This window comes from Manacus candei, unplaced genomic scaffold (assembly GCF_025592945.1).
Source record: "Manacus candei isolate 608988 ecotype Guabito, Panama unplaced genomic scaffold, ASM2559294v1 h1tg000053l, whole genome shotgun sequence".
NCBI lineage: Eukaryota > Metazoa > Chordata > Aves > Passeriformes > Pipridae > Manacus > Manacus candei.
The window spans coordinates 4,717,131-4,738,310 of record NW_026138101.1 but is presented as its reverse complement, the minus strand read 5'-3'; the positions used below and the strand labels follow the sequence as shown (position 1 = coordinate 4,738,310).

The following is a 21,180-nucleotide window of genomic DNA, read 5'->3' as shown; positions in this document are numbered from 1 at the left end:
TGGACAGGGTCATGTTCCAGCAAACTGTAGGACATCCCCTTCCCTCCCAGACTGAGCCCAAAACCTGGCACCTCAGGACATGCCAGAGGTTTCTTCCCCTGGACATCTGACAGACCAGGAAACCCAGCTCCCCTCAGCCCAAAGGGCACAGCAACCTTTCTGCATCCCAACACAGAGCTGGCTGGGCCTCCTCCCCCTGGTGCTCACCCTGCTCCACCACAGAAACCAAGCTGGTTACACACCTCTGGGAAAAGGTGATCCCTGATCCTTACCCCTCAGGGAAGGTAGTCCTATGTAACATCCACAGGGCCCTAAGGAGAGGGGACTGCTGTCACCCCCACACTGGTTACAGTGCTGAGCCCTGCTGGGACATCAGGGGCTCAGGGAGAAGTGAACCAACAGTTGGGAACATTGACTGGGCAGATCCAGGAGTGGCTGAAAAAATGAGGAAACTGTTTAGCAAAGAGTATAGAAAATTTTATTGTGGCCAGAGCTACTAAAGAGCTCTGTACATGATTTTGGGACTGGTTCTGCATGGACAGAGATTAAGAAAACACACAAGGTCTGCTCAGGGGCACCTGCTGCAGAGGAATTACCAATGCCTTCTGGTGGAGGGACAGCTGGCCTTGGAAAACCCTGAGCCCAGTGTTGCTACAGAGTTTCCTTGGATGACAGTGGACATGAGGAAAAACAAGAGGAAGGACTTTGTCTAACCAGGACCCATTGGTGAGCAGATGCCCTGGTCTCTGCAGACACCCAGTGCCACGTGTGCTGGTCCACTAAGGCTGGATCCACACTCACCTGCTTTTCCAAAGGGTCATGCTGCCAGTGGATACTGCTAGCCACAGCAGCAAGGGAAGCTGTAAGGAAGGTGACCACAGGCCAGCCCTTCCTGTAAACTGACACAAAATTACTTCAGCAGCTACAGGAGACTTCACTTTTGCTGATCAATGGATCATGTAATTCGATGAGGAGTAAAGGCTCCTCATCCCAGTTCTTTCAGGAGACAAAAATCAGACAACAGAGAACAGTGGTAAGGCAGCCCTTTAAAACACCCCCAAGTCTTTCTCCCTGGGGCTGGTCTCTCCCATCAAGGCTGGGAGTCCAGCCTGCCTGTCCCATGTTGGCTGTGCCCAAAGAGCTTTTGTCCTCAGACATCCTGTCCTGCTCTGAACCATTTCAGATAAGTGTTTGCAGATTGAGACAGGTGAGGGGAGAGCACCTTCACTTGCCTCAGACAGCAAACCTGCTCCGCCCTGTCCTTCCCTCACCTGCACCCACCGCAGTCTGGACAAAGGGTCGGTTGTGCTGTCCACGCATCAAAGATTTGGTAGGGTGATGAAGACTCCCCCGGCTTCCTTTTCTTTCCTAATTCTTCCCTGTTTGTTCACCAGCACCAGGGGCCTGTCTGGAAATGGTGCAACTGGTCACATCAGCCACTGCCACTCAGGGCACCGGCCGTGCCAGGGTTGTGCACGTGCCACGGCTGCCAAGTGACAAATCATGTCAGGCACTCCCATGCCCGTGGCAAGGCCTGTTGGGATCTGTGCATAGCTGCTCTCCCAGGCTCTGAGGTTAGATGGATACTAGGCAGATATGGGCTTGCTGGAAGCTCCAGCCTCAGTGCTCAGCCAGGAATTTGGAACGGGGCATGCTGCCTGGGGAAGCCAAGAGGGCAGGGAAAGCTGAGGAGCTGCAGGACAGCAGCCCAGACAGATCCCTGCTTCTCACCCCCAGCACAGGCTGCTGTGACTCGAGGCACTGGCTGTGTGCCCCAGTGTCTGCTGTGGGATCCTTCTGCACCACACACACTCCAGGCTTGGCTGGGCACTAATGCAGATCTGGCAGCCTGGGAAAGGTTTCAGGACTTGCTGTATCCCAAAACTTCTGATATGAGAAGGCTGTGCTGTGGGGCACCCCAGGCTGCTGGGAAGGGGGAGCAGGCCAAACTACATTGCCTTCCAGAGAACATGCTGGTGGTGGACTTGGCTTGAGGGGGCACAGTGGAAAGCGGTATAGGGAAGGGACAATCCTGAGGTTACTCCCTGACCACCTGCTGAAGCCCCTGCACAATGATTCAAAGACTGACAGGGTTTAGGCAGATGGGAAACACAGATTTCAGGGTGCAGGGAAGAGCAGAGATGCAGCCTGGTTCTTCCCCACACACTCTCCTGGGAAGTCCCTGCAGTACCAGTGTGCAGAGGGCCAGGAAGGGTTGGACCTTTCCTAAGGAAAGCACTGGAACTCTCTCGAGCAACAGGTCTGCCTCAGGTTTGCCACCTTTTGCTGTCTCTTGCCTTTGGCTGAGGGTGAGAAATGTCCCACTGCAGCCTGACAGCACATGCACAGTGAGGGATGAGTCCCTTAGGCCTCTACACAATACTAACACTGTTCCCAAAGGCTGTGGCTTTGGAATGCTGATCCCTAGGCCGCTGTGGTGTTTGTCCTTATGTCCTTTGAGCATGGATCATGTCTGCTCACACGTTGCTTGCTGGTGCATTTTCTGTGGTCAGGCTCGGTTGTGCTCTCCCTGGGCTGGAGTTGGGGGACAAGAGGTTCTCCACTGCTCTTACTTACAAACACATCAGGAACCTTAGGAAAAAGTTCCAGGTCTTGTTCCAAGCGTCTGTCCTGCTGGCAGCCTCTCCTTTTTACCTTGTGCTCAGAATACAGGTTCTTCTTCCTGTCACCTCTGGGATTGTCTGTGGACAAGGGATAATGTTGAGAGTTGCTTGAGTTATTCTTAGGAGGCCCTTGAAGGGCTGTGCTCCCAAAGCGAATCTGAGCCACAGGAATCTCATCCATGGACTCAGCAGACTCTGAGTGATAGTCAGCTGGGGGTCCTGCTGCCTGGATGAGGCTGATGATGCTGGGGGGCACAGCAGCTCTCAGAGGAGAAGCTGGCACTAAGAGGTGAAAGCTGTGGCAAGGTGAGGTGGCAGCAGCTGTGGCTGGGAACTCTGCAGATGGAAATAAAGGGAGTAGAAAGCTTGAGAGAGATCTCTCAGCTCCACAAAGACATCAACAAGCCCAGGAACTCTGCTGTGGCTGATCCACCAGTGTTAAAGAAAATCATGCCTCTATTTATACAAAATTCAGCAGAGAAACTGAGTGGGGCACTCTCACCTGACTGGGGATCTGGGAAGGAGGGCTGACGTGTAGCATGTTCTTTAGATCCACTGTCCACTGCTGAGGAAGAAGCTCTGTGCATCTTCTTTCTTCTTTTCTTCTGTTGCTGTGAAAGCAAGAGGCCCAAGAGAGGAGAATTCAGTTTATCAGCCCAAAGTAATGAGACAGACAGGTTTTTTTACTTTGCTACCTCTTTTTAATTCCCCCTACTTTGAATAATGATCACTAGGTATAACCAAAGTCCAAGAATATTTTATAGTTTAAGACTGAGTTGCTATAAAGCAGTGACAGAGTACAGGTATTGAATGAACACACACATTATCTGCATACAGTGATTCTCTGTGTGTTGTCTCACACAGCTGGAGGGTTTATGAGACACTGATCACTTGTACTGGTAAAGCCAAACTAGAAGAGGGGGCCAAAACTCACATAGCACAGGACATCCCAAGAGAGGGACAGTTCTTGTCCAAAATACAAGTACAGATGAAAAGCAGTTTTTCTTATCATGTAGATGACAAAATTTTGATAACAAGCTTGGAGGAAAGGGGAAGAGCAGCACCATCTGCCATTTGAGCAAGAGGGGAGAGCATCTGGACGCAGATACATGAATATCAGGAGCACAGTCCAAGGACTTTGGACAGCTGTTTCATAGGTTCAAGCTTCATGCCCTGTGTGAGCAGGGGGTAAGCACAGCCTGCACTGGAGTGAGTGTGTGCCCCTGCACCTCGGTGGATTGTCAGCAGCAGAGGTTTGGGGTGTAGCAGGTCCTGCTTACCTGAGAAGGGACTGCAAAGCGAAGAGCTGGGGGGTCTGGGGAGGAGCTCTGCTCGGGGTCACCTTCTTTGCTGTGGACGTAGAGCTTTGGAAAGCTAAAACACACAGCAGACACACAAGGTGAGTCCCTAAGACAGGACTTAACTCTGATTCCCTCGTTGCTTGCATGTACACATCAGCCTGACTGAAGCCTTGCCCGCCTTGCACAGCATTCCCAGCAAAACTGCAGGGGAGCTTCTCCTCCACAGTTGTGCCAAATATGAAGGAAATTCCCAGGGACACAAGTTAACAGGTAAGGATTAATTAAGAGACAAAGATCTCCTTTTCCCATGAGTGCTTGCCTGTGTTATAAACTTTGCATCTCTTGACAACCTGAAATCATGTAACTATAATGAGCACATACAGGAGTTACAGGACAAATCAGGCAGCTTCAAAGTAATTTTAACATAAAACAATTAATAGAAACCACTTTGATATAAAATATTTACTGTAAAACAGCATTAATAAAGTATTCTAGGAATTATATTTTCCCAGGGAAGGGAAAGCAAGTATTTACCCCCTCTTGGAACTCAAAGATTTCACTGTGTCTTGGTCAAAATACTGATGGCTCCCTATCCTCCTAAGTATTTTTGTCTTAGGGTCCATCAGTGACCTTGATGACAATTTCCCATTCACCATACACACTGCTGGGAGACTCATCTCACCCTTTTCCTGAAGTTACTGTTGAGAATTCCACTGATTGAATTCCAGGGTCTGTATAGCCAGGGTTACCTGACAATAAGTCTGCTTCCTGGAAAAAAAAAAATTAACATTTTCAGACTAATATGGACACAGAATGGAGAAGAGGAATCTTCACTAGATGTCTCCTTTCTCCTCATGACATACATTTTCTGCCACCCTTACAGGTAGCACAGCTGAAACTCAGCAGGACTCTGCTGCTTAAGAAGATGGAAAACCAAGACCGGCACAATCAGAAGTCCCTGATTTGTTCATTTAGTCCAGGCAGTATTTTGTGTGACTCAAAACCAAATCACACTTAGAGAGATCAGCTTAGTCATTTCTTGGGACCACATTCAAAACACCACTTAAAGCCTCCATTAGTTACACAGTTCAATCCGAGGAACTACTCAGTGAATGCAAAAAAAGGTCTTTTAAATGCAAAATGGTGAGGAGGATGAAAGCATGAAACATACAGGAAAAACATAAAGTATTTGCTGTTTCTTGTATGATCCTGTATGACTGATAACTGCTGTTTTTTAAAAAAAGCATGTGATACATTGAATATTTGCCTCAGGTACAGCTGAACTCAAAGTAATGCCACAATGAACATGAAAATTGCATATTTTCAGATACGTATAAGAAGATTCAATAAATGAGCCTCCTAAATCCAAGTGTTTGCATTACAGAAAAGGACTCCAATTCTCCCTCAGAAGGACCCAGTTAAGATGGTCAGAGTACCAAGGGATGCAGGCCATGAAGCCCTGTTATCAAAAAGGATAAACCATGCTCAGAAGAACCCTGACACTACTTATCAGCTCATCTTAAACTTGAATAACCAGCAGGACAACTTCCTCTTAAGCATTTTAGCATCCAGTGATTATAAAGACACTCATTTTAAGGTAACTTTTAGGTGGTAAAGAGGGAGGGATTTAAAATGTGACAGGCATTAGCTTCAAAAATAGCTTAAACAAGCTCATGAAGACCTATTTTTCTGAACAGCCTGATCAGCAAATTTGAGAAAATGAAGTCAGAGTTGGACATCCCCCAAATGGGTTCCTGAGAGATCCAGGGCCTCTGCACTTCACCAAATTCATAAACAATCAACAAAAGAGCAGAGCAGTGAGAAGCCTGGTGATGACACTCCCTGATGTAAGGCATTAAAAATGAAAGTCAGCCGCAAAGAGCTGCGGAAGAACCTTGTAATCCTGAATTACAGGGTGAGAAAATGGCACACAAAAATCAATGTTGCTAGAGGTAAAGATGGAAAGTGATGCACGTGGGGAAAGCAGGGTAAACTTTATGGACAGAGCCATGGACAGGTCTCTGAAATAGAAAACAATCCCTGGAGTTGCACATTCAGTGGCAGCCAAGAAATCATTTCAGATGTTAGGGATAAAAAGGAAAGGCAAATAAAAGGAGAAAACAGAAAATAGCTTCATGTTACTGGATAAATTCATCGAAAGCCTGGACACTGGATTCTTTATAGTGTTCCAGGATCTTTCACCACAGAAGACCAGGAAGAAGGTACAGAGAACAGTGACAATGAGAGGGACTGAGCAGTTTCTGTACAAGAACAGCTGATGGACCAGGCTTCTTCAGTCAGAAGAGGGAATACTCAGGGCAGATATCAGTGGAGAAAGCCTATGGGGAATAATTGTTTAGTAGCTCTCTAACACAGCACTTAGAGAGCATCAAATGAAAAAAAATCAGGTAGTAGTTTCAAAAGAAACAGAAGAAAGGCTGCATTTCTGACACAGCGTGGAAATAAGCTGCAGCACTCACTGCCATAGGGTGCTGCAGGTGCTAAATGTGACATGGACTCAAGAAGTGAGAAAGGTTCCTGTGAGAAACCAGCAGATACAAAGCTGTTTGAAGCTCTGTGCTCCAGAAGCCCCTAACACACCCTGCTGAGTGCTGGGAGAGAATACTCTGTCTCAGCAGCCAGAGCTGGCCAGTGTCAGAGCCAGCACACTGGTCTGATCCCCTTTGGCCAGCCTTCTCCCCATGCAGCAGAGATACTTCCAAACCCACTAGTTCCTTTCAAACATCTTGGCATCAATGTCTGGAGTCTCTGTACTCATGCAATTGTTAGATAAGAGAGTTGCCAAACTGGAAAGACTTCAGAATTGCTGCATTTTGTTAACATGCTCTGTGTTTGACTGGTCTTGGAAAGAAAAAAGAAAGAGGTGGAGAGGAATTTGCAGCTGTTTTATAGATGGCAACATAAAATTTGAAGGGAACTGGTTTAGCAATTGCAACTATTAGGAGTTTCTGACTTGAGAATTATGCTATTTAGATCTATTACAGGCAGGATTTTCTGCAAGTGCAAGATTAATAATCCACAAAAATTTACTACATGTATTTCACATAGAACTTGTAACTCAAGTCAGATCATTGCTGACCATTGACTGAACACCAAATGTGCACAAATGTCTCCTCAAAGTTCCTTGGGGGCATTTACAACCAAGATTTACATTCAGGTCTCATGCACCTGAGTCACAAGTGAAGAAGACCAGACACAGTCTTGTGTCTCTGTGATTGCACAGGTGTTTTCAGAGGGAAGCAGGTTGTGGCTGAAGGGAGCTGTAGCAGGAGACATCCCAGTGTGCAGAGTAACTGAAAACAATCAGGGCTCAATGTCCACAGTGCACAAACAGGACTGCAGGACCAGCACTGCGAGGGAGATTAATAAATGATTCATCTTGAGAATAACATGAACGATTTCTTTCCAAGCAGGGAATGAAAGAGCCTTTTTAAAATCCATTTTGTTCATTTCAGCCTTCTATAAATAATATATAACCAAAGCAGCCACATAAATGAAAGTACCCCACTAAAGCTGAGTAGTGGAAACAAATGGAAGCAGATTCGCTCAGTAGAAAATACAGTGTTCTCTCAGTGTGACAGAAACTACAGCCACAGCAGAGTCCAAGCCTCCTTCTGCTCTCAGGCATCAGCAGGACAGCCAGAATCCTTCCACTGCAGCACCAAGACAAGCTCGGTTTGCAGCTGGGTTGTTTGGATTCAGCTGTTAGTCCTGTTGAAAACAGACTGCGGGATGGACAGACCACCGGGCAAACCCTGGCCCTGCTCACCAAACACCAGCTGTGTCACCCCCAGGACCATGGTTACAAGCTCATGATGAATTCAGCTCCCTTGCCTGCTGCAGCTGCCCTTATCAACCACTTCAGTGACAGCAAATGCCCTGAAGTGCTGTCTGCCTGGAGGGGAAGCAGAATTGAACTGGAAAAAATGCTCTTGTCCCAGGGAAAGTGGATCTCTGAGGATGAGAGTGAAGACAAGGTTCATCTTAAGGCAACACTGGAAGAAAGAAACAATGCTGAAAATTTGAGGGAAGCTGAGTAAAATCTGTGTCTATTATTTAAAAATCAACCCTCACCAACCTGAATCAGTGTCCAAAGCAAGTTCAAAGCTTTAGGAATGTGAGAAGAATCACATCCCAGCTGGCCTCCTATGAAAGCCAGCTCCCTGGCATGAATGCAATTGTGCATTAAAGCATCAATTTTGGTTTAGTTTGTATTTTTTTTGGACTGCTATGCAACAGCCTACAGAAAAAATCGTTACTTACACATCCTGCTTTGGGTACAGTAACAGAGGCAAAGGCTCAGTGTGTCCAACTGGTTTGCATTTTTTGTGACACCTGAACTCCTTAAGTGTGCAAAATTAGGGCTTTGGCTTTGTGCATGTTCTGAGAAGGATTCTACAAGTACATAAGAATCCTTTAACCTGAACAAGAATCCTCTAACCTGAACATAGCCAAAGACTTAGCTACAGACCAACATGGAAAACTGAAGCCAAAACCAACACCAAAGCTGGAATAAGGCTCAAAAACAGGGATTAAAGGGGAAATGCATGTTTCTTCTTAGTCCCTAAAATGAATGAGCAGTTCAGACAAAAGCGGGAAGAGGATGATTTCCATTTTATGCTCACAACACGCTGGATCAGTTACAAAGGGCTGCTGTGTTCAAGCTAAAGAAGGCTGCATTCAACATAGCTCACAAAAGGCAAGTCACTTGGTGTCCTCCTACTCCAATCTGTTTGTTTGTGTTTATCTCTGGTTGCTATGTAAGAAACAAGGAAAATCTGGTGGGTTAACATTTTTTTTAACAATGTTACTGGGCACCATCCAGTCTTTCTTGTTCCCCAAGGACTGCAGCCCTGAAACACCGAACTCCTTTTCACCCTGCTCCTTCCAGGCTTGCTGCTCCAAATTAACCATATTCACACATATCTAGACAAGCACCAGTGCAAACAGGAGAACACCACTGAAAGGCTGCATCCCAAATGTGCACACACACGTGAAGTTCACCCCTGCTCAAACACATTTTCAGTATTGATTAATATTCAGTAACTAGATGATTAGAGCTAATGCTTTATTATTGTTTTAATTTTCATAGTAAGCAAAGCTCTATGAGACAAAGTGCCAAATATTTTTGTTGTTATGGAAACCTCCGTTTAAACTGAAAGTTCAACTTTTCCAAAACAATTAAAAAATATATATATATGAAAAGCTAGGGACTCCATATTATACAAAACTGAATTAGCTGACTTTCCCCTTTGCTTTGATAGGGAGAAACCATGGATGAGTCTAGAGAGATCCCAGTATTTCTACCCATGATACATAGATGAAGCTTGGATTTAATTAATTTCTTATGAAATGTAAAACTGGTTGTATAGTAGGTAACTTGCATAAAGTGAAAAGTTACACAGGTCTGAGAATCAAAGAATAATTTAGACTAGGAAGAATTTCTGGAATTTTCTAATTCAAGTCCCTGATAAAGCCAGTACATAATTTGTCTGGTCAAAATTTGAGCTAATCCAATAATTTATTTTGCCTTGTAGCAAAATAAATTGTACTGAACCTCTCAATTCAGAGCAGGGTATATCTGCCTTTGCAGAGTGCAGCAGCATTAAAGAGCTTGTAGAACTCTTTTTACAGAGATACAGATCAACATCATGGTAATCACAAGGACCCTTATCACTATGTAGTCTCAATTCAAAGAAAAGCAGATATCTGGGTCATTTCTGAATGACTGGTGTCCTTTTCACTTTGAAGATGGTTAAATTATTGGGCTGATCAGCTGCTCCATGATTAGTTTCTCCAGCCTTAGAGCTGGTCTCACTTGCAGCCATGACCTGGGATACTGTTCCCACAGGCAACCAAGATGTGCTCTGCCACCTAAACAGCTGGACCTGTCCTTTTCAGGGATAGGATTCTTCCCACTCTTCAGTCACCCTCCTTCGTGCTGAGCCAGGCATTTATGTGACTGCTTGGTGAACCAAATGGGAGGGAGCTGGGCCAGCTCAACTATTTTTTTAATAACTTTATTGTTACTCAGATGAGTTTCCCCACCCTGTTCTAACGAACAGCTGTGCTGGCAGAGGAGATGAGACACTGTAGGGCCCAAAACAAGTGGTGGAGGAAGAGAGTGGGTGGGATTGATTCCTTTGAAAGCAGTGCTTGCTTATGCCTAAAGTGTTCATCGAATTACAGGCCTTACACTCTCTCACATCCTACTCAACCCCATCAAAGTACCTCTAAAGTCTTATCTCTAGCAACTGCCTTCAAAATCTGCAGCTCAGAAAAGTGAAGCAACCTTTACACTGAGGAAAAGTGAGGCTGGTTTTGAGAAATGGACTGAAAGCAGGATGAGTACCTGACTGGGCCTCACTTGGGAGGAACAAGGCTCCTGTTGCTTGTCCCCTTTTTCTGCCTCTTGCTGTGGCCGCTGCTGCAGGATGTACTCGTACGTCGTCAGCTTGTGCCACACTGGGAGGAAAGAAAGAAATCTGTCAGCACAGGAAAGGCCACTCCTCACTGCACTTACACAAACAGCCTGAATAACCACACAATGCAATGGTAACTATAAACACAAGAGGATGGATACTCTAAGCCAAAAGTACCTGTGTATTGTACTGTATCTTTTATGCGTCTTACTATATCCTTTACTGTCATCATCACAATGCTTCCTTACAGTCCCACTGCTCTTCACCACATGATGGTACAGCCTTCTAGACTGCAGTAATTTGTTCAGCTCATTTCAGAGCAAATCCATTATTCATACCCAACAGGTATGAATAGCTCGGTGAGCAATCAGAAGGTATGTGATGCTAAATGGAGGAAAAAAATTGCTCAGGTTACAGTGTCCTGTAGAGACTGAGGCACTTAATGTGCAAACCAGGGAGCATCAAATGCACAGCCTGCCTTGTGCCAAACAGATGTGCCCAGAGCTCACATGTCCCGGAGTTTATGTGCTCTTAAGGTCCCCCACACAAACACATCTGCTTCCACAAATGACCAAAAGCACGTGACATTTCTGAGCAGCTTGGTTTCTTCGTGAGACCCAAAATCTTATCAGGGTCCAAAACTCAGACATTCCTCCCATAATGACCCTGCTGTGGTAAGTATTTTTAGAGAACAAAATCCAGAAATGGATGCTCAAGATTTTTACTGCACAGCCTGATAGTTATTCCTCCTTTTCACAGAAGCACAGCAGTTAAAGCAGATGCCTGGGATGTGGGACATCCGGACTAAAATCCTTCCTCTGCCTGAAGACACTTGTACCAGTAATATCTTATCCCTCAAAGCCAGAGGAGTAGAGGACTACACAGGAAAATGGGGGAGAGCAGAGGAGAAGGTGCCCCTCTGCTAAAGCAATCACCTTATGAAGAAATAAAAATTCAGGATCCATTTGGCCAGGAAGACAGAGCACAGAGAGATGAATGTGAGTCTGCAGCCAAGTGATTAGCAAATGCACTTGATGGGGACAGTGCAGAGTGCTGGCAAGTGCTCCTAGAATGGCACCGTTTGCTTTCTTTGAGAAACAGAATATTGCTTCACAAGCAAAGGGCTATAAACCATTTTTAATTTAGAGTTTGTTGGTTTCTGAGTACTTACTGTGTAACTTTTAAAATATTTTAATAGAGCTATTTAGTTAAAATACTGCACTTCTTGGCCAGATAAGATTGCAGCACATAACACACAACATATAATCACAGCCTGTGAAGAGCCACATATCCTTTCCTATATTCCCTTCCTATATTCCCTACTACTTTTTTCTTTTTATTCTGCTGACCACTGGCCTCTTAGTATTGAAGAAAAAATATATTCTCCCTCCAAGTTTGTGAAGTGCTGTGCTTCACTGAATGCCTTTAGAACTGAGTCTGAATCAAGACTAGTAATTTTTAATACACATGGACCTACCATCTGGAGAATAACCTACATCCTTCCTTTTGAGTGATCACCATGAGTAATTAAAATCAGGACAGTAACTCTGAAATTTCCGCTGTGCTTGTAACAAAACTAGATTCTAAATTTTCAAAGTCATACCTGACCTCAGCCAGGTTTTTTTATGCAAAGCCTAAGGGCATTACCACTCACAGGGATGCTATTTTCTTTCTGTAATTTAATTATTTAAAAACAAAAAGGCTTATGAAAAAATACTTAGGAACAGTAATTAAATTTCAATTGGTAAACTGTACTTCTAGTCCCAAAAGAGGGTAGACAGTTCATTAAAACACTGTCTACCTTAAAGCATTCAGAGGAGACTATTGACAGCTACAGATGTGAAATAAGAGGAATTAAACCAGACCTACTTTGTCTATCTCCCTGAAATCCAGGTTTTAAGTTAAATGCAGTTGTAAGTGCAATGCATACTCAAATGCAGCACAAAATATAGGTTTCAGTATAGTAACACTCCTCCTTCAAAGCAAGGACTTACTGCATTCTGCACAGCTGGAACCAGTTTCATTAGAGCAGCAGATTTTAATGTAACAAAACATTAGCAAAAATTACAATAATTAAATTAATTAATCAATTTTAAATTGGGCCAAAAGTAAAAGTTAATTTGGTTCAAAATTGATTCTGAAAGAGGATAAAGAATCACCCCAAGACAAGAGAAACCAAAAATCCCCTGAAACCCGGAGCAGAGCTGCACGTGTGGCGCACACGCAGGTTTCTGGCAGAGAAAGCAGGTCTCTATCCCAGGCACGGAGCACCCTCTGGTGGAAGCTGTGCACAAGGACAGGACAAATACTGCTCAGAACTAAACCGAATAATCTTTTTTCATCCAAAAGAAACCTCACTGGAGTGGCCCCAGCTTTGATATGCTTTTTGTCTTTCCACGGTTCTAGAGATCAACCTTTTGAATCCCCGGGTATCGCCATTAGCCCAGCAAAGCCAACAGTCAATTCCACCAAGAAAGCAAAATTGCAGCATGACCAAATTTAAGTCAAGCTCAGAGAGGCTCTAGAAGGAAAAGGACGGTGTCCTCACTGACTGTAACATCCGTGCCAGCTGAGGAGCACTCACCCATCGAATGCTGCACTTCAGCACTGCAGCTGGTTTGCTTCTGGAGCCGCGCTGGTTTGTGCTGACCTAGTTTGTGTTGGCACCTGCACAGATGTTAACTGAGACCCTGAAAATCCATCCAAGGATCCTCTGTAACTGCCGTCCTTCACTTCTCTTCCACCACATCCCTCCTTCCCTAGTTTTGGCACTACCATCTAACACAAGTGTAAGATCTTTTCCCATCACGACTTTCGTCAGCAGCCAAAAAGCATTGGCTTCATTTTAGACGATGACTGAAAACAAGTTTTTGATGCCCATCTGTACATAAACAAATATAAATACCCCTTCTTGACAGAGCAACAACCAGGAGATCTAAAGAGAAGCCTTTCTGAAAGCCTCTTCCCCTGAATTCCACAAGTCTTGTGTCAATATGGTACAAGTTCCATAAAGCGACCTTGGCCTGGATGTCAGGGTTCCTGTTAGAAATTTAGCTCAGAACATCCACATTTCTCTGGGATAAGGGAGAAACAGGCTCTCTCACACACCCAAGGTACAGTGAGGAGACTCACAGAGCCCATATGCAGAGTCAATCTGAATCTGCCATTGCTGGCACCATGCCCCACATTACACATGCACTGATAAGCCTACCTGGTACTGGGGGAAACTCAGAAGTATGATGTGAACCCCCAGTTTTCTACCTTTCCAATGGCAATCTTGCACAATGTGTGTCTATTTGTGACAGAGGTGAACACAGAATGAATGCAGGATGAGTAGAAGCTAATAAAATGAAAACAAAATAGGGATGCAGACGACAGGAACATAACACCTACAGAGATAAATGTGAAAGGTCAAGAGGTGGCCCAGCAGGATCACGGTCACCAGGCTCAGAAGAATAAAAATCCCAGCTGTGACCAAAATGGCAGGTGCCTTGGTCTCAACAGGAGATGCAGGAAGAAACACAAGCCAGCGGTCCATGTGGTTCCTTAGAGCTGTAAAACAAAGGGAATTGGAGGTTAAATGGATTGTCCAGGTAGGAAATATCTTTAACTAAACTTTACAGCTGGAAATCTTGTTAACTCAAAAGTAGCTGCAGACCCACTGTGCACTGGAGGCCTAAGAAATCTGGTGCCTGTGGGGAATTTAGGAAGAGCAGTTAGCTCTGTAAGGAAAGACACTCCATCCAGCTGAGCAGAGATACTCTAACAGAAACATAAAATAGAGTAGGAATGGAGTTTCTCCTGAGTGGAAGAGCCCACAGAACCCAAACCCATATGGAGATATGCTGGCTGGTTCACAGGATGCTCAACAGAAGCACTGCAGTACCATCGAAGTGGTGGTCGGAGCGGAGCATCGTGGGGTCGACGAAGAACTCCACAAAGACGTAGAAAGCAACGAGCAGCAGAAGCCCCAGGCCCAGGATGGCAGATAGAACACTATTCAAAAAAAGCCTGCAAGAAGGGGAGAGGTCTCAGTGGCTTCAATAACATCACACATACAATTCAATATCCCAGACTCTAATAAAGATGGAGATAAAGACAGCTGTCTCAAATTACTGTCACGCTTTCTTACACTTATGATAGATACTGGTAAACAGTCTCACTTTATTTTTGTTACCCTGAGGGACTAAACTGTAACCCTTTAGAGCAGCTGTGGTTACAAAACACTCAAGTATATCTAGGACAGACAAAGAGCTCCCTGCACAAAATCTGAAGGCAGTGAAACGTGGCACCCAGCAGCAACAACACTTTGCTCTCCACAGGGTTTTAGGGCGGGAAAGTAAACTGAGAAGCATCAGTGATAGTCTGCTTATTCTTATCTGAAACCTGGCATGGATTAGAGGTGTCTATATGCTGCTGTGAATCCTGCCAGCTGGCAGGTCTTGTAGGGAAAGCACACAATCTGGATGCAGGTGGTTTCAGATTGGAACAGCATGATCATGGTTCTGTTCCCACTCCAGCTCTCAGAAACATTAAGGACACCCAATTAACATCCTGTAAGCTTTTTCTAACAGCAAAGAATAAGAGTATGTCCTCTGTTTTTACTCATAGATGTTCAGTTACAAAATTCTAATTGTTGGGATTTTATCCCTGGTTATTTGAATATCATAATCATGCTTGTATTTTCCACCTAATTTTCTCATGACTGATTTTACTCAGCCAGAAACTGAAAGAAAAGTGGTTCTGTGTGGCTGAGTACAGACTGGACTGAGATGCAGGAGAAGCTTGGGAAGAGAAGGAGTGACATTACTGATGCAGTGTTTTGCTCCTGTCACAACGCCAGGCTCCTACCAGTAATTCCTCTCTCCCACACAGTTGTTGAGCCATTTGCAGTGATGATCAAAGCCACATACACACTTGTTGCAAGTTCCACAGTGCTTTGACTTGGCACTCCTGCCAAAGAAAGGGTGGCATTAGCGTGGCAGCACTAGCTCATTACCATGACTTTCCAGTGACACAAACACAGGGGAGATACAGCAGCAGAGATCCTGGTAATAGTGTGAAAACCTTCTGCATCAAGAGCACTTCAACTCCCAAACGCACTGGACCACAATCCCAAACACTACCAAATTTGCCTTGCAGTGCACTGCATGATTTCTAAACTGGAAATTGTTGATTTCTGATTTGAATCCCTTCAGCAGTTCTACAAAACTTCTTAATGCCTGCCCTTCAAGCATTTCCTGATACCTTATTAGCATAGAGCCAGATACAAGCACACACAGACACACACACAGTTACACACTGTTAGGTCAAACACCAACACCCAGGTAACACAGAACACAACAGCCCTCTCCACACAACACGTGAGCAACGAAATAAAACACAGAACCCTGCACACATCTGACAGTAGGTCCCTACCCAACCACCTGAACCCTGCCACGGGCTGAAGCTGAGCTCGCGCTGCAGGGGCTCCGTTTCAACCGTTCAGTCTGACATTACAGACTAATGGTGAAGTGCCAAGGCAAAGAAGACAGAGAAATAGGAAGAAAAGAGAAGATACTTACACATCCACGTCACAGACATGGCAGTGATGGTTTTCAATGACATGGGCATGCTGGTTACGATTGAAGGTGGCCAGAGGCCCCAGATAGTTTTTTTCTCGCACATTTGCATCCGCAGGATCAATGGAGACTGCAGTAAGATGAACAACTAAATGGTAGATAAAACACACTCCTGGACACTGAAGTAAGTACACAGTTAAGGATTTAATGTTTTTAAATTTATCTTTTAATCCTTAATACACAAAGCCCACATAGATGAGGAATATATGACTTAGAATTGGAAACCACTATATAAGTGATTGCAGCAGTTTATTAATAGAGATGTTTGCACTGTAATAAATATCCTCTGGAAAAAGATAACTAAATCTACAGGAACAATCTTCCTTATTGTGTACTACGCTGCCTCACAGAAATGTCATTACTAGCACAGGGAGTTTTTAAGAGTTACCTTTACTTACCAGAATCTGACCCTGCTGACACAGGTCCACATTTCTTAGTCTGTACAGACCCCTTGGAAAGGAGAGTGGTTAAGGTTGTGCATATGCCCCTTCACAAGACCAAATTCCAAGAAGGAAAAAACAGAAGTCACATCAAGGAACTAGTATTGATCACCTTGCTTCCCTTTTTCTTAGCCAGAATTCCAAGAAAGAGGAGCAACCCTTTAGAGTAGGCTCCTACCCAATTTACAGCCAGGATCCAGGATTTGTCATTGCTCCTTGAAACATTACATGTTTGGATTCTTGTTTCAAAATGCAGTACTAATTCAGAACAAATATATTTTAGGCTTATTTTGATCAGACACCTGAAGTAGCTGCTGATATTGGGAAAGAACATACAAATATATATGAATATGCAAATGCAAAGCAGCAACCCTGCATGCCTGGAGTACCCCTGTGCTCAAGGGTTTGCTTTTCAATACACTGCAGCTAAATAAGCATATGTGCAAATATTAACCTTCTGGTTACACCCAGATGTGCACATCACTGACCATATCAAGGCCTATGGAAAACAGAGCAATGTAGTAAGGAAAAAAATTGAGGTCTTTGAGAGGTCCAGCTGACTGGAGCTCTGATGGCTGGCGTAGCAGAATGGGAAGGGATTTGCCTTTGACACAAAAGAGACATTAGTGCTTTATTAACTGGAAGTAAAACTTTGGGATACATTAATCTGTTGAATTAGAATGACTTTAGATTGCATTATGAAGATATTTGGTAGACAAATTCACGAGGTTTGAGCTGTGATAGTACCAAGGATTTGGGTAAGCTAAGTACATGTAAGACCATTGTGAGCTAATGACATTAATGCCTAAATCACACAAATATAACTAAAACAATGATAAGTAAAATCATCCCAAACATATCAAAAACTCATAGACCAACATAAATCAGATGTATAAATGATGTAAGATGCACATCCCATCTCTTCAGAACTTTTCCTAGGATTCTCTCAGTAATATTTCTTGGTTATCTGGTTCTGGCTAAGCAAGCACCAAGTGTCACTGAGCCACCTGGTCAATTTTATTTTCACCAGGAAGATGCTGCCAGAAAGATGAGAAAAGCCAACACTTGCTCACAAATTATAAACCCTCACCAGGCTGTTAAGTACTAAATTCAAACCTCAGAATACCGGTGACCGAAAGTGAGGATTTCAAAATAACTGTTTTTTATAGACAGGACAAGATCAAGGTGATGGTTATCGTTCAGAAGAAGATTCTGGTTCAGCTGCTTTCTCCTGTGCTTCCTATGCTAACTACTGTTAAAAAACCCCCAATGACAGTTGGTTACAGCCCTTGTTCTCCTCTTGACCAAAGGATACGATATAGCCAGCGGGCAGCCAGTGGCGGGGCAGGAGAGGAACCAGGATTCCAAAGCCAACCAGCGCAAAGAAGAGGTACAGCAGCCAGGCAATGATCTGGAACAGGTGCAGTGGCCAGCTCCAGCCATTCCTTCGAGCACGTTGGACCTGCACCTCGGGGACAGCTTCACCCAAATCCTCTGGAGCTATCTTATTATGAGGTTTGTTGCAGATATTCATCTACAGAAATCAAAAATGGAAAACGAAAAGGACGTGATACAAACATATTGTGCCCGAGCCTTGGTGCTGGCCACATGCTACAAGGTGGACCAAGTTAGAGAGACTAAAATGATGACACATCTGAGGAGAGACTTCTCTCTGCATGGGGGATTTGTGATCACTAGGAACAAAAGGGTAAAAACAATTTCACAGGCTAAAAGCAAGTGCTGATGTCGGCGTGAAACCACCATACCCCAAATTTGCAGCTAAGGGAAACTCGCAGGTTTTGCCAGTCTTTGAGTGGCTCTTGACCTAAATGGAGTAAAAAGAGCAAAGAGGGTATTTTGGTACAGAGCAAGTATGGCAACGTGCTGAGAGTGAGCAGGACAGTTCCAGTCTTGGTATGCCAACAGTCCTTCAGCCCCAGGCAAAGGGCTGGAAATGTCTTTTGGGGTCAACTGGTAGAGGAGTGAGTAAGAATAGAAAAGAACATAATTTATATTCCTCAGCACAGTCCTGTAGACAAGCAGCCTTTGAGGTAATTAGCAGCATCTGCCTGCATTCATAGCTTAAATTGCTACATGGCAACTGGCTCATCACTGAGGAGAAACAGTTTCCAATCATGCCATCTTTTTCTCATTAGGTTGTTGAAAACTTTCTTGTGCATCACTTTGAGCTACCTGATACAAAACCTGCTCAGACCATTTGAAGAAATTCCCAGGTTTTTCCTTTCTCCTAATCAGACCTTGGCTAGGGAAACAGGCCCACAGAGATCCTGAAAAAAAAAAGGAGGAGGTTCTGCTGCAAGATTTTGCTGTTTTGTGACACTGGATGGTTTTAACACTATGGTATTTAACGTCCAAAACTTTGGTAGAATTGGACAGAATTCTGTCAAACTCTCTGTGACTGAAGCTGCCTCCTGGCTGGGCTGTCCCTATGGCTGCAGCCATCCCAGAGCAGAGTCTGGCTGTAACAGGCTCTCAGGAAGGAAGAAAGCCATGTGTAAGGCTTTGCTTGTCCCATTTCAGGACCAAAGTTCCTCTTGCCTTTCCCTGACAACTCAATGGCTTGTAGTTAACGCACTGATGAAAAACAAAGCTCTGTGCTAAGAGGATGCAGCAGAGAATCACAGAATGGTTTGGGTTGGAAGTGACCTCAAAGCTCATCTTGTTCCACCCCTTGCTATGGGCAGGGACACCTCCCACCAGCCCAGGTTGCTCCAAGCCCCGTCCAACCTGGCCTTGAACACTTCCAGGGATGGGGCAGCCACAGCTTCTCCGGGCAACCTGTGCCAGGGCCTCACCACCCTCACAGCCAAGAATTTCCTCCTACTATCCAATCTGACCCTGCCCTCTGTCAGTGCGAAGCCATTCCCCCTTGTCCAGACACTCCGCCTCCCCCTCCCGATGGGATGCCTTTATGCTGTGGGTATGCCTAGCACTCCTTTCTACCCAGCTCCAGAAAATGCTGAATACAAATAACAAGGCATGAAGTCACTGTCAGGGTGCTCAGGGCAGACAGCGAGAGAAGCACCGGTACGCAGGGGCAGTCACCAGAGCAGGCACCAGGGGCCGAGCCGGGCGAGCGGGTTCCCGAGCAGCCGCTCTGGTAACAGCGGCGTAAACCCCTCCCGCACCTCCAGCACCTCCCTTGCCTCACCTTCTCCCCGCTGAAGCGGTTGGCAGCGGCCCCGTCCCCGCCTCATGCCCGGGCAGGGCGCGGGGCCCGCGGCCGAGGCCTCCACGGCCGCTCCCGGCGCCTCCTCGGGCCGCTGGGCCCGTCGCCATGGCAACGGCTACGGCGGCGCGCGGGGCCCAAACGGCGCCGGGCGCGATCGTTCCGCGGGGACACGGGAGGAAGGAGCGAGGCTCCGTCCCGCGTCAGCCCCGGTGTGGGGTCCTCACTGAGACCCACGCCCGGGGAAATCCCGGCTGCGACACGCCCCACCCTCCCAGGAGGTGACATTTCATATGCCTAGCGATGCCCTAGGAGCCAGCGGTGGAGACTGGTTGTGAGCCAAAGCCACCCTGCTCCTGGAAAATTCCCTTCCCTATTATGTCAAGTAGTCTTTATAGCATGGAAGCGTATTATTTTTGTTAATATATATATATTCAGATTTACACTGAGATGTAAATGAGATCGCAGAATTTTACTGGAGTGGTTTGTGTTTAGGTAAAGCAAATTAAAGGACATGGAAGTATGGATTGCTTCTGGGAAGCATAGAGTTGTCTAGGAAAGATAAAGGATCCCCTGGGCTACTGGGATAATGCAGCATTTGACATTGCTTTGAAATCCTCCCAGCATCGTCTGGTGTCAGTAATTCCACCAAGATGGACCCCAGGGATGCCTGGATTATGGAATCACAGATTATCATGAGTTGGAAAGGATCCACAAAGATCATTGAGTCTGACTCCTGGCCCTGCACAGGACAACCCCAAGAATCACACCATGTGCTGTCCAAATGCTTCCTGAACTCTGTCAGGTTTGGTGCTGTGACCACTTCACTTAATCAATAAACAAGCAGCAAGAACCATGAAATTATTAAGGTTGGAAAAGCCCTCTAAGATTATCGAGTCCAATTGTTAACCCTGCACCACTATGTTCACCACTAAACCAGATGCCCAAGTGACACATCCACACACCCTTTGAACACTTCCAGGAATTCCACTGCTGCCCTGGGCAGCCTTTTCCAGTCCCTGACCACCCCTTCTGTGCAGAATTTTTCCCTGATATCCGATCCAAACCCCTCCTGGCACAACTTGAGGCTGTTTCCTCTCATCCTGTTACATGTTACCTGGGATAAGAGGCTGATCCCCACCTGGCTACAGCCTCCTTTCAGGGAGTTGTAGAGAGTGATATGGCCACTCCTTTTCTCCAGGCTGAGCCCCACCAGGTCCCTCAGTCACCCCTCATCAGACTTGTGCTCCAGACCCTTCCCCAGATCCATTGCACTTCTCTGGACACGCTCCAGCTGCTCCACATCCTGCCTGCAGTGAATTTTGAGAAGTTTTACTGTCATTAGCAGTCAGTAACGTGGGTGTAAGTGATTAATCAAGTCGTGTTGTCCCTGAAGGGCAGAAGAAACCAACCCCAAACCCCGTTTGTGGTGGCCGGTTTGGCCGGGACACCTTGTGCGCAGGGATAAATATTTACCCCTGTAATTCCCCACTTTGCATCCCAGCCTCTCTCTGCAGTGGGCACGGGCCAGCTGCGGATTTTGGTGACGCAGTAGGGCCGG

General features: G+C 45.5%; 1 protein-coding gene across 6 annotated transcripts; it reads right to left on the bottom strand.

Moving 5' to 3' along the window:
• Window positions 1-461: 461 nt before the first annotated feature.
• On the bottom strand, window positions 462-19,727 carry ZDHHC1 (zinc finger DHHC-type containing 1). 6 transcript variants are annotated; one of them, XM_051801850.1, is made up of 14 exons: window positions 19,602-19,721; window positions 18,623-18,717; window positions 17,745-17,963; window positions 16,388-16,439; window positions 15,933-16,059; window positions 15,220-15,321; window positions 14,255-14,379; window positions 13,762-13,920; window positions 10,299-10,411; window positions 4,675-4,693; window positions 4,608-4,638; window positions 3,905-3,998; window positions 3,127-3,235; window positions 462-2,702 (listed from the first exon to the last, which is right to left on the bottom strand). In XM_051801850.1, the coding sequence occupies exons 1-14, from the start codon at window positions 19,645-19,647 to the stop codon at window positions 2,425-2,427; spliced, it is 1,569 nt and encodes a 522-aa protein (XP_051657810.1). In that variant the 5' UTR covers window positions 19,648-19,721; the 3' UTR covers window positions 462-2,424. The 6 variants fall into 6 exon arrangements, with proteins under 6 accessions (XP_051657810.1, XP_051657807.1, XP_051657809.1 ...); XM_051801847.1 differs by having other exon boundaries at window positions 4,608-4,693; XM_051801849.1 differs by having other exon boundaries at window positions 4,608-4,693; window positions 18,635-18,717.
• Window positions 19,728-21,180: the final 1,453 nt, after the last annotated feature.